The sequence below is a fragment of the Bombina bombina genome, chromosome 2 (assembly GCF_027579735.1).
Source record: "Bombina bombina isolate aBomBom1 chromosome 2, aBomBom1.pri, whole genome shotgun sequence".
Classification (NCBI taxonomy): Eukaryota; Metazoa; Chordata; class Amphibia; order Anura; family Bombinatoridae; genus Bombina; species Bombina bombina.
In genome coordinates, this window is record NC_069500.1 from 815,826,366 (window position 1) to 815,839,298 (window position 12,933).

General features: G+C 40.3%; 1 protein-coding gene across 2 annotated transcripts in view; it reads right to left on the reverse strand.

Annotated features, from left to right (window-relative positions):
- The window catches only part of MLLT1 (MLLT1 super elongation complex subunit), a 233,336-nt gene that overhangs the window by 146,575 nt on the left and 73,828 nt on the right, over positions 1-12,933 (reverse strand). For both annotated transcript variants that reach the window (XM_053703061.1, XM_053703060.1), the window contains one exon: positions 3,245-3,344. In XM_053703061.1, the coding sequence (XP_053559036.1) occupies positions 3,245-3,344 (100 nt within the window). The remainder of the gene's footprint in view (positions 1-3,244; positions 3,345-12,933) is intronic.

A 12,933-nucleotide genomic window follows, 5' to 3' on the forward strand; every position in this document is an offset into this window, starting at 1 on the left:
GCATTTATAGGCATTTTGAGGTTTGGGAAACTTTGCTCCCTTCTGGTAGGAATGTATATCCCATACGTCACTAGCTCATGGACTCTTGCCACTTACATGAAAGAAAATATATTATCCCTTAAAGCCAAGCTATAAATCTGCCCCTCTCAAGCAGATATAAAATATTCCATTAAAGCCTTATATTCATCCTTTGCTCTCTAGTTAGAGCATATATTTATCCTTTGCTCCCTAGTTGGAGCGCTAGCTAAATTGTGTTTTGGAGTTTATTAAATATAGCTATAACAACAGCCTCTGGAGACAATTCCTTCATATAAAGAAATTAACCACTTAAGTCTCACACATATATTAAGTGCCTGCCACTGCCAAATAAAATCCTTCCTAAAGGATTAATATGTCCCAATAAGAACTGCAGGAAAATTCTTCTTAGTGCAAGCCCCTATAACCTAGAAGACAAAACCACTTACCTGCAAATCTAGCTGTCCGGCAGGTAGACAGCTTATAAGGTGTGAGAGGACACATACTCCTCACAGAGATCTGTAGAAAAAGAAAGAACAGAGTTACTAACCTCTATACCATGGGCAGCAAACATGTTAGAAAACCAAGCAAGGACTACCTCACAACTTTCTAAATGTTTTAAAGCCACCACTACTCTACTGAAGAGATTAACGTATACTACAGCTAGACCCAAAAACTTGCTTGTAATGAAAAGGGATCAAATTTTTCTTCAGACACCAAACTTCACCTCCTCCATTGACAGAGGCAAAGAGAATGACTGGGGATTATGGGTAGGGGAGTGACACTTAACAGCTTTGCTGTGGTGCTCTTTGCCTCCTCCTGCTGGCCAGGAGTGATATTCCCCACTAGTAAATGGAATGACGTTGTGGACTCTCCATATCTTAGGAAAGAAATATAAATATGTGGGACAAAAAACATAGCATACCCCCTATAGGGCATCTTTAATAACCTATAGGGCATCTTTAATAAAATATTCCCTTGACTACATATAAACATACCCCTTTCTAAAGAGAAGATGAGTGCAGCGAATGGAAATAGTGCTGCAGAAAAAAGGCTTTAATTATATCCATACCGATGGGAGCATAGGTTAAAAATGAAATGTAAAAAGAAATAAGAATAGCCGGAAATAAACAAAAAAATAAAGAGTCTCTTTATTAGAAAATACGGGATATTTGTATGCAAAATTAAAAAAACAAAATGGCTTCTATAGACTATAGTGGCAAGTATTTAGAGTGACCTCCACTTACACTTGAGCAATAGAAGGAACCTGGCTCTCGTAAACCTAAATGGAATGGAACCCTAATTAATGTCATTGCCAACACCTTTATTTGTCCTACAATTTCATGTCAAAATGACTGCTGTGGAAAATGTCTATCACACCAAGTTTGTGCAAGACATGCATTATATACACATGTGGTATGAGTATAATTCATTGGAAGCTTGCTAATATGACCAACTTTTAATCACATCATTCCATTAAAAATGTCAAAGATCACAGAATTTGATATTAAATAACACTTTTGCATCAGCATGGCCACTATCAAAGGGAAATCAGCAAACAAACTGGATAGTCAAGATGTGGTATTGGTGTGCTATTATAAAGAAATTTGAAGAATCAAGAGAGGACAAGGACAAAAAAGGACTGGAAGGCCAAGAAAACTTTCAAAAACTAATGAGAAGTTTCTCAGAGTTTCTACTTTGTGAGACCGGAAGAAGTCCAGCAAGGACCTGGCTCAGCACCTGGCAGCTTCATCTGGATACCAAGTTGACCCTTCTACAGTCCAAAGAATCTTGATCAGGAATGGTTTTTGTGGAAGGGTAGCAGCCATGAAACCACTTTTTCAGTGGGGGGACAGGGTGAAAAGGCAAAGATATGCTAAAGCTCATAAAAAGATTGGCAAAGATATGCTAAAGCTCATAAAAAGATTTGAATGAAGATCAGTGGAAGAGAATTATGAAGTCACATATCCAAGTTTGAAATTTTTGGGTCCAATAGTCGACAATATGTGAGAAGAAGAGTTGAAGAGAGAGAGAGATGGAAGAATGAGTGCATGTGGCCTTCAGTGAAGGGTCTGTCCTGGTTTGGTGTTGGCAATATTGTCCAAATTGATAAAGATCCCAAGCACACTGCTAGTGTAGTGAAATCACAAAAAAAAGCTGCCCTTCTGGGACATCAACCTGGGTGCTAACTTGACCAACTATATTAATGCTATATATAGGATTATACTTGAAACATCAAATTGTTTTGACTTATCCTTGTGAAAGTCCTGTAAGTACTGCTACAACTGTATGCACACACAGAGATTATATATATATATATATATATATATATATATATATATATATATATATATATATATATATACATACACACACACACACACATACATACATACATACATACACACACACATACATATCTCCCTCCATATATCTATCTATGCATACACATATACACACATATACATACACTTAAGAGAACTACAAATACAGATTTTTTTACACTTAGTGAAAATAATTAAACACATATGAAAACCTATACCCCTATCACTTTTTAAAGGGACATTAAACACTAAATACATTTCATGCACCTACCTAGAATTATAGGTGCCACCATTTTTGGAACTTTCACTGGAGGTACCTGAAGAAAATTTGCTGCACCTGTGCAAACAGGTCAGCACTGGGATGCACTGAAAACAAGATTTTAAAATGGTATCCATAATAAGATGGAGGTGGGGAATAATTTCAATAGTATGCTTATACGCTGTATTTTGTGTTTAATGCCCCTTTAAAACTAAATAAATCTTGTGTGTCAATGTCCATTAGAGAATATGGACAATATTTATAATTTGAAAACTTTCTATTCAAAATCAAAAGTTTTGTAAAGGAAGTGAATGAACCCTTTGTAACTGTAACAAACAATACAAGAGATAAAAAAGTGTCTACACTAAAGGATAAATGGAAATCAAACTTTTTTCACCTTCTGTATGAGTGTGATAAACTATGAACTTCATTATAGCTTATGGACATGAGACTTTTTAAACATAATCCCATATGTGTTCCCCTATTTTGTAAAGCAAAGAAACTGAAATTAATCAAACGTTTTAAACTATGTCAGCACTTAGACTGGTGGAAGACTAGAATAAAAATGTTGTAAAAACACAGCAGCTTGGATAGATAAATGTACTATTACATATATGTGTTACCTTGATATTAGAGATGGACATACCTTGATATTTGCTGGGGGCATCTTCTGGATTGAGACAGGGCCCCTACTAGGGGCACATGAGTCATCACTGCTGTCGCTATCACTGTCGCTGAGACTCATCCTGACAGAAGAAAATAACTAATATTAATACAAAAGAAAACAGTTGATAAAAAAAAAATGACTAACATGCACCATTATTGAATTTAACTGTGTCTTTATCTCCTACAAAATGGTAAAATACAGTTAAAGTCAGCTTCAATGCAATGCACTACTGATAAATAGTTTACCACATCTGGTGAGCCAATGAAAAGAGACATGTATGCAGCAACCAATGACCAGCTAGCTCTCAGTAGTGAGCCGTTGCCCCCTCAGTCTACCTAGGTATGCTTTTCAACAAAGAGAAAGTAAATTTGATAACCGATATAAATAAAAAAAGGCTATTATAATCACATTTTTTTTTCTGAAACACAGAAGTTTAATTTTTACTTTAATGACCCTTTAACATAACTCATTAAATCTAACTATCATTATATTAGAATTAAATGACAAAAATAACATCAACTCCTAAAGTTCTGGTTTCAGCTCTTAGTAGAAAATTGAAAACAAAATTTATGCTTACCTGATAAATTTATTTCTGGACATGGAGAGTCCACAACGTCATTCCAGTTACTAGTGGGATATTCAACTCCTGGCCAGCAGGAAGAGGCAAAGAGCACCCAGCAAAGCTGTTAAGTGCAACTTCCCTTACCTATAATCCCCAGTCATTCAGCCGAAGGAAAATGGAAAAGAAAAACACAAAGAAGAACACAAGGGTATAGAGGTGCCTGAGGTTTACTCAAAATAACTGGCGAACATAATGTAAAAAGAGGGCGGGGTCGTGGAATCTCTATGTCCGGAATGAAATTTATCAGGTAAGCATAAATTTTGTTTTCTTTCCTATGACATGAAGAGTACACAACGTCATTCTAATTACTAGTGGGAACTAATACCCAAGAAAGAGTACACGGAATGAACAGGGAGGGAGAACACGGCAGGAGGACCTAAATAGAAGGCACCACCGCACCTTAGGAAGAAAACCCCAATTTAGAACAAAGGACCACCTTATCTGCATGAAAATAAGGCATGGGGAATCACACTGCATAGCTGAAAGCTCAGAAACTCTGTGAGCAGAAGAAATAGCAAGGAGAAACCAAACCCTCCAAGATAACGATTTTATATCAACATGCATCAGCTCAAATGGAACCTGCTGCAAAAAAACTCTAAAAAACTATGTTAAGGATCCAGAGGAGCAACAGGTTTAAACAGAGACCTGATTCTGACCAGGGCCTGAACAAAAAAACTTGAACATCTGGTAAATCTGCCAGACGTTTGTGCAAAGAAATGCAGAAATCTGACCCTTCAGAGTACTGACTGACAAACCTTTCTCCAGGCCATCCTAAAGAAATGATAAAATTCGGGGAATCCTCACCCGATTTCAGGAGAAACCTTTAGATTCTTAAAATCATGAGGTCTTCAAGACATGCAGAGACTTCCACATTCTCAAATTGCAGAAAGAGAAGTTAGAAACCACAATAATTAAAATTTTGGAATCAACAGATACCAATGGCACAGACAGTATCAATGCCGAGCCCAGAACGGAACATGGGCCTCCTGGTTCCTAGCCTGATTCTCTATTCCTGCGTCACTAGAGGGAATTTCGCCATACCTTATGGTAAATCCTGCGAGTAACAGGATTACGAGCCTGAGGCATAGTATCAATGACCGCCTCAGAAAAACCATGTCTAGACAGGACTAGACGTTCAAACTCCAAGAAGTCAGCTTCAGAGATTCTAGATTTGGATGGTGGAATGGACACTGAATTAGAAGGTCCTTCCTCAGAGGTAACCTCCAAGGTGGAAGAGATGATATCTCCCCCATTTCCGCAAACCAGAGCCTGCGAGGCCAGACAGAAGCTAAGGGATCCAAGATGCTCTCTCCTGATTCCTACGAGTAATGACTTGTGGAAGGAGAGCAAACAGAGGAAAAAAGGTAGGTCAGAGAGAAGAACTAAGGAACCACCCCGAGCATCTATCAGAGCGGCCTGAAGATCTCTTGACCTAGAACCGTACTTTGGAAGCTTGGCGTTTTTTGATGATACGCCACCAGATCCAACTCCGGAACCCCCCACCTGAGGGTTATCTTTGAGAACACCTCCAGATGGAGAGCCCACTCCCCGGGATGAAAAGCCTGTCTGCTCAGAAAAAACACCTCCCAGTTGTCCACCCCTGGAATGTAGATGGCAGATAAGAGACAACTGTGAGCTTCCACCCACTGCAGAATGCAAGTCACTTCCTTCATAGCTAAGGAACTCCGAGTTCCTCCCCGGCGGTTGATGTAGAGGTAATGTTGTCTGACTGGAATCTGATAAACCAGTCAAAAGCCAAGATGTCCAGGCACTGAATACAGGTAGCCCTCAGTTTACACCGGGGTTAGGTTCCAGAAGGAATGGTTGTAAATCGAAACCGTTGTAAATTGAAAACCAGTTTATAATGTAAGTCAATGGAAGTGAGGGAGTTAGGTTCTAGGCCCCTCTCAAAATTGTCAAAAGTAACAGCTAATACAATATTTTTAAAACTTTGAAATAAGGACTTTACATGCTAAACAGCATTATAAACCTAATACAATAATCACACAACACAGAATATATAATTAAACTAAGTTAAATGAACAAAAACATTTGCTAAACGGCATTATAAACCTAATAAAAGAATCACACAACACAGACTTTACTTGCATTTTTCTGCAAACAGTTCTTTCTATGCATTCCAATCTGGACTGATTTATAGACAGGAAGATCTTGTTCCTTTGAAATCTGCTCGATAGCTCAGGTCTGGTTAAACTGATTAATTTCAGCTTGTTTGGCTTGCATATCTTTGCTGCAACACAAGCGGACAGCTCCACCTACTGGCTTTTTTAATCAATGCACTGCTTCTCAATGCTTTTCAATAGCAGTCACACGACTGAAAAAAAGGTTGTTATTCTGAAACGGTGCAAATTGAACCGTTGTAAACCGAGGGCCACCTGTATAGCTCTCAACACTAATATGATTTGTGGGCAGAGATAACTCCTCCCGAGTTCAAAGACCCTGAGCTTTTAACGAGCCCCAAACTGCTCCCCAGCCTAACAGGCTGGCATCCGTGGAGACCATCAACCAGGAAGGTCTCAGGAAGCATGTACCCAGAGACAGATGGTCCTGAGAGATCCACCAAAATAGAGAGTGTCTTGACAAGGGATCTAGAGTTATCCTCTGAGATAGGTCCAAGTGGTCTCTGTTCCATTGCCTGAGAATGCATAACTGCAGTGGTCTCAGATGGAACCGAGCCAATGGAATGATGTCCACGAAAGAAACCATCAGACCAAATACTGACATACACTGAGAATGAGCCCCAAAGCCAGACATTTTGATGTTCTGACCTCCATCAGAAAAATCTTCGTGGACAGAGAATCTATAATCATTCCCAAGAAACACACCCTGGTGACTAGCACTAGGGAACTCTTCTACAGATACACTTTCCACCCGTGGGAAAGAAGGTAAACAACAACTCTGTATGAGATTTTGCAAATTGAAAAGATGGCACTTGAACCAAGATGTCGCCCAGATAAGGCGCCACCGCTATTACCTGAGATCTGACTACCAACAAAAGGACCCCTAAGACCTTTGTAAAGATTTGAGGAGCCGTGACAAGACCAAAGGGACTAGCAAAAAACTGGAAAATGTTTGTCCAGAAAGGGAAACCAAAGGAATTGATGATGTTCCCTGAAAAAGGGAACAATCAGATACACATCCTTCAGAACTATGATAGTCATGAACTAACCTCCCAGAACCAAGGTTAGGATAAAACGAATAGTTTCTGTTTTGAAGAACGGAACCTTGAGGAATTTGTTGAGACACTCTAGGTCTAGAATGGGACGAAAAATTCCCTCTTCTATTTGGAAAAGAATGCATGACCCTGTTCCACCACGGGAACTGGAATAATCACTCCCAGGGAAGAATAGATCCTTTACACAGTTTAAAAAGACCTCTCTTTACCTGGATTGCAGATAACCTATGGATCCTTGGAATACTATGTCTATGGCCCAAGGATCTTGTACAACACGGATCCAAGCCTGAAGGAAAACAGAACAGTCAGCCCCCTACATGATCTAAGTGCTTGCCTCTAAGAGAACAAGAAAACAGCTTGTGCACACACATTCAAGGTGTAAGTAGCTGCAGCTGGTTTAAAACTGCAAACCTCCAGCTTGCTAGTCAGCTAAGCTAACCATCAGGCTACTACAGCTGGCTAGGAAAGAACTTAGATTGCAAACTCCTACTCCAAGGCTGAGACCTCCCAATGGATAGGACTCATCACCTGGAAAAAACAATTCCGCCAGATCGGGACCACTATAAAAGAAAAGGTCCCTAAGGCAACATAGGATAACAAGAAAGAACCTATGAAGATGAAAGATAACAGTAATCTGACTGCGAAAATAATATTGTATTTCTATAATAAAACAGACAGATACAATATGGATATAAAAACACCAACTAGGAGACAAGAACTATATATGTCATAACAGTCAGCAAGTATCCCTCCAAAAGAGGGAGAATTACAAATGCATGACATAATAAAACCTAGCAATAGATTATGATAAATGAAATACTTTATGATGAAAAATAATTCCCCATATATAAAATAGAATATATGAAAAGGACATAAAAGTCCCCTCAATATGTGGGTGAATAATACATGGAACCCCTATACCAGACAGGGTAACATACTATGTATTAATATATATGCTAGGATGAATAAAAATAGCAAATAAAGGAGATGCAATAGTAAAACTTTGAAATGCAACCAATAGCGTATCAATTTCCATATGAAAGAGATACCATGCAAAAGGAATACACATAAAAAACATTTAAAATGTGATTGATATTATTACCTAACCATACATTACTGTGCCCAATTAGGTACCTTCTCTCCAGAGACATTCAGATTCTAGCTGACAAATGGGCAAACAAGGGGTTGTAAAGGGTGGCGGATTGGATGGAGGGGAAAAAACCTAAGACATTCACCCAGATACAGAACCAAATAGACCCGATAAAGCTACAATGGTTCCATTATCTCCAAGTCAACTCAACAGTACATTAGGGAACCCCGACCTAGCTTACCTACAGCCCTAGAAAACTTATTAAGCACTACACATAGACCTAAACAAGCGATATCTAGACTATACCTGGAGATTCAATCACTAAATAATAAAACTAAACCCAACATAATCCTAAAATGGGAAGAAGATCTAAATATCACCAAAGATAAAAAATGGTGGGACGGTGTCTACCACTCGGCTTGCTCAGGCCTCTTGAGTGCAGACCTCAGGGAAAACACAATTAAAACCATGTTCAGATGGTACCTAACACCAGTTAAAACTCAGTATATGTCCCCTGCTAATAATAGACTCTGTTACAGAGGCTGTGGAGAAATAGGCTCATACCATCATATGTGGTGGGACTGCGTCATTATACAGCCAATATGGGCTCAATTGTCCTCCCTCCTAAGTTCAGTACTGGAGGAACAGATTCAACTGAACCCCTCACAGGCCCTCCTACACGTACCCTTACACCGACTTAATAAACAGATAAATACATTCATTAAGATCACTTGTACGGTCACAAGAATGAGCATCGCCAAGTACTGGAAAGTTAAAGCTCCCCCATGGGAGGAGGTAAAGAATAAACTATCGCTGACTTATCGAATGTATGAATCCGCCTCTAAAATCCTGGACACACAAACACAATTTGAGAGAGTTTGGTTTTATTGGACACTTAATGGGAATTCAGATACATAGACTTTATAAAGTCTAGCCTCAAAGATAGACACAGGTAGTTCAATTACTTGGGGGGGGGGGGGCCACGGCATCTTACTCTACTTTACTTTACTCTTCTTTACCTAACTAATCAAAGAGCTGTCTAAATAGCATACATGTCGATAATTGGTAGGTACTTCTTCTCATTATCATTCTCCCTCTTTTCTTCTCTCTTTTTCTTTCTCTTTCCGATATACTATTATCGTTATATGGTTCAATATTTAAGTTTCTTTTTGAAAAGACACATCCTGGCTTCCTCCGTGCAATGACATGGATTAAGATAGAGACATTGTTCGTATTTCTGGAACCTGCTCCGAACAGTATCCTCCCAGCATTATTTGACTATAGAAGGGAGCAAGAATTTCAGGAGAAATCTCACATATCTTGTTTTATTTTATTTACTTATGTTATTAGGCCAGATGTGTTTATTGTACTATGATGAACCATGGTTTTATCTATATCTCCTCTTTGTATGCTAATAAAAATGATTTAAACATAAAATGTGATTGATCCTGAACTGCCACCAGATGGCTGCAATGTACCATGACAGATATAAAAAAGTAATATATTCCTTCATGCCGTGTAATATACTAATACATGAGGGCAGAAAATAAAAAAGGAGGACAGACTGACATTCAGTATTTCCCAGCCTCCCATTTACATCCAAAGACAAATGTTACTCTAAAGATCGTTAAGATTAAAGGGACAGTCTACCATAGAATTATTATTGTTTTAAAAGATAGATAATCCCTTTATTACCCATTCCCCGGTTTTGCATAACCAACACAGTTATATTAATACACTTTTTACCTCTGTGATTACCTTGTATCTAGGAACCTTCTTCCAGCCCCCTGATCACATGACTATTAATAATTATTATCTATTGTCTTAAATTTAGCATTGTTTTGTGCTAGATCTTAAATAACCCCCTGTGCCTGAACACAGTGTTATCTTTATGGCCCACGTGTACTTTCTGTCTCTTTGTGTTGAAAAGAGATTTAAAAAGCATGTGATAAGAGGCAGCCCTCAAAGGCTTAGAAATTAGCATATGAGCCTGCCTATGTTTAGTTTAAACTAAGAATACCAAGAGAAAAAAAGCAAATTTGATGATAAAAGTAAATTGGAAAGTTGATTAAAATTAAAAGTCCTATCTGAATAATGAAAGTTTAATTTATACTAGACTGTCCCTTTAAGCGACCAGGAGGGGGCGGAGCTAACTGCAGAGCAGAGTGGAAGTGCAGACACGGAGCTCCAGTCCTACATTATCTAAAAAAGCTGTATTTACGCTATATGGGGCTTTAGACTGCACTTTTGGCACATTTAGAGAGACCTCCATTGTGCACCTCAATTTCTAGAGTGATTATATTGTTTTGCCTGCAATAAGTCTCTCCGGAACATAGGCCTCAGAGGAGCTGCTAAACTCACAGAACACCTGCATATTAGACACCGGAGGGTCGGGGATCCGCTCCGGTGCAGCTTCAACAAGAGCAAGTAGCCTTGACACCTCTGAGGCTTCTGGAGACTGATAAGGAAAGACGGAAAGGAGGGTTTATACCAGTATGTAGGCTTGGGGCTTGCTGCGCAGACAACTTGAGAAAGGCTACCTGCCGGATCCGGACCTGGCCTTTGCGAGCCCCCCCCTGCTTCTTGTCAAGCTCCAGATGGAAGTGAATGTGACAAGATAATTGAAAGGGCGGCTGTAGGAGAACATACCTGGGCCGGCAGCATCAAAGCTTTCCTCCTTCAGTTTTGTCATGAACGGCGGCCATATTGCGACCTACAGAAGAGACGCAGGGCACACAACTCACGAGGGTTATTACTGTGCTACAAAGGATTAGCCCAGCTGGTTACTGCTGCCCGGATTCATATGTGAGACCCATCAGGAGGTCCTGAACCTGGTGACAAGATCTAGGACGCAGGTGCAGTGGAGCAGGGGCTCCGGGTGAGAAATATACTTTATACATTACCGGTCCTGCTTATTATATGGGGCCCTGTATATAAATCCTGGGCCCATCCTCACACTCTGCATTTTCTTGAGCCATATCTACTAGGAATATTGCAGGACTCCTACAGCTCTTTAACATCCCAGCCTGCCCCATTGTGTCTTGCATACACCTCTTATAAGCCGGGCTTCTGACAACCATAAGACTGTTACACATAGGGATCAGTTTGCAGCTCTCTATATCCTAACTACTCAAATAACCTGAGGTGGAGCCCTGCAAGGTTTTGAGGCTTTATAAGGCACCTTTTTATCCACAAGAAAGGCCCCTGGCACTTACCATATCACAACCAGAACTTGTTATGGAGCTCAAAGCATGTCACTATCTGACCTCTGAGGGGAAAATTTGCCTACCCCTTTTAGCTCTCTCTGGGAGATTCCTCCCCTTTGCTCAGCGGGCACCCATAGCCTTCTCTGCGAGGAATTTGCACCTGGTAGAGACTATCAAAGTGTTTACCCACGTCTCATTAATAATATTAGTTTCCCCCCAGGGAGCTGCTAGAAGGAGCCTTTACACAGGTTGCCCGGGACTCAATGTTAATTTCTGATGCTATTTCCATATTCTAATAGCTGCGGCGCCAGCTCAATTGTCTTTGGGATTTCAGCCAAAAGTGTAGTGTTATTTTATTGTTTCATTTAAATCTCTGCTTGCACGTTGGTTTATATTGTGTTACATACTGAAACTACATATTGTGTATTGCGACCTGTGGATTCCCCTTGAGACTCTCCCTTTCCGGCTCTGCTAGTCTGAGCTGGTCACTTCCCCTTTCCTTTTCCCCTTCCTTCGGGCCGTATCCCATATACCCCGAGTCTGGAGGGGGATTCTGGGTCCTTACTGAGTGGTGGCATTTGCGCGCTGATAGGTGACTGGCTGCCTGAGTCTTGGGCAGTATAATTTCTCCTAGCACCGTATCACCTCACTCTCCAAGCTACTTAGGTTTCAGCACCTCTTGCTAGGGTACAGCAGACGTTCTTAGAATCCCTAAAGCTCCCCACACTAACTTCTGAACAACGTGATTTCCTCAGCTCTCCCTTCTCTCTCTTTGAACTCCAGAAGGTTACCAAAAATTTAAAGTCTTTTAAATCGCCGGGTCCAGACGGTTTCCCGGCTCATTTTTACAAAATTTTCTTTCGGGAACTCTCTTCTCTATTGCTTAGGCTCTATAACTTAGCCAGAAAAGAGGGCTGTTTTAAAAAGGAATTCCTGGAAGCCACTATTATTACTAACCTAAAGCCGAATAAAGATCCTTCTTTATGTAGCAGTTATAGACTGATATCGCTTATTAACACCGACAAAGTTCTTTTATAAATTGTTGGCTAACCGGGTGGCAGGTCTATTGCCGTCTCTTATTGCCCGAACCAAGTAGGCTTTGTCCCACAGCGAGAGGGACCGGATAATACGAGGCGGCTGCTTAATATTCTTAGTCTCTCTTCCAAACTTAACAGGCCCCTATCGGTCATCTCTCTTGACGCTGAGAAGGCATTTGACCGCGTTAGATGGCAGTATCTGTGGGAGGTACTTGAGTGTTTTCGGTTCCCAAGCGAAATAGTGACAGCGGTTAAAGCCCTTTACTCCACTCCTACGGCCACAGTAAGTGGTCTAGGCTTCCGCTCCTCCTCTTTCTCCATAGCAAATGGCACCAGACAGGGATGCCCGTTATCGCCCCTGTTGTTTGCATTAGCCATAGAACCTCTGGCGGAACAAATCAAAAATGACCCACAAATAAAGGGTGTCACCTTGTTTGGTACAGTACACGAGATAGCTTTTATTTGCGGATGATGTTACCCTTTTTTCTTCGGATCCTACACACTCTATCCCCAGTCT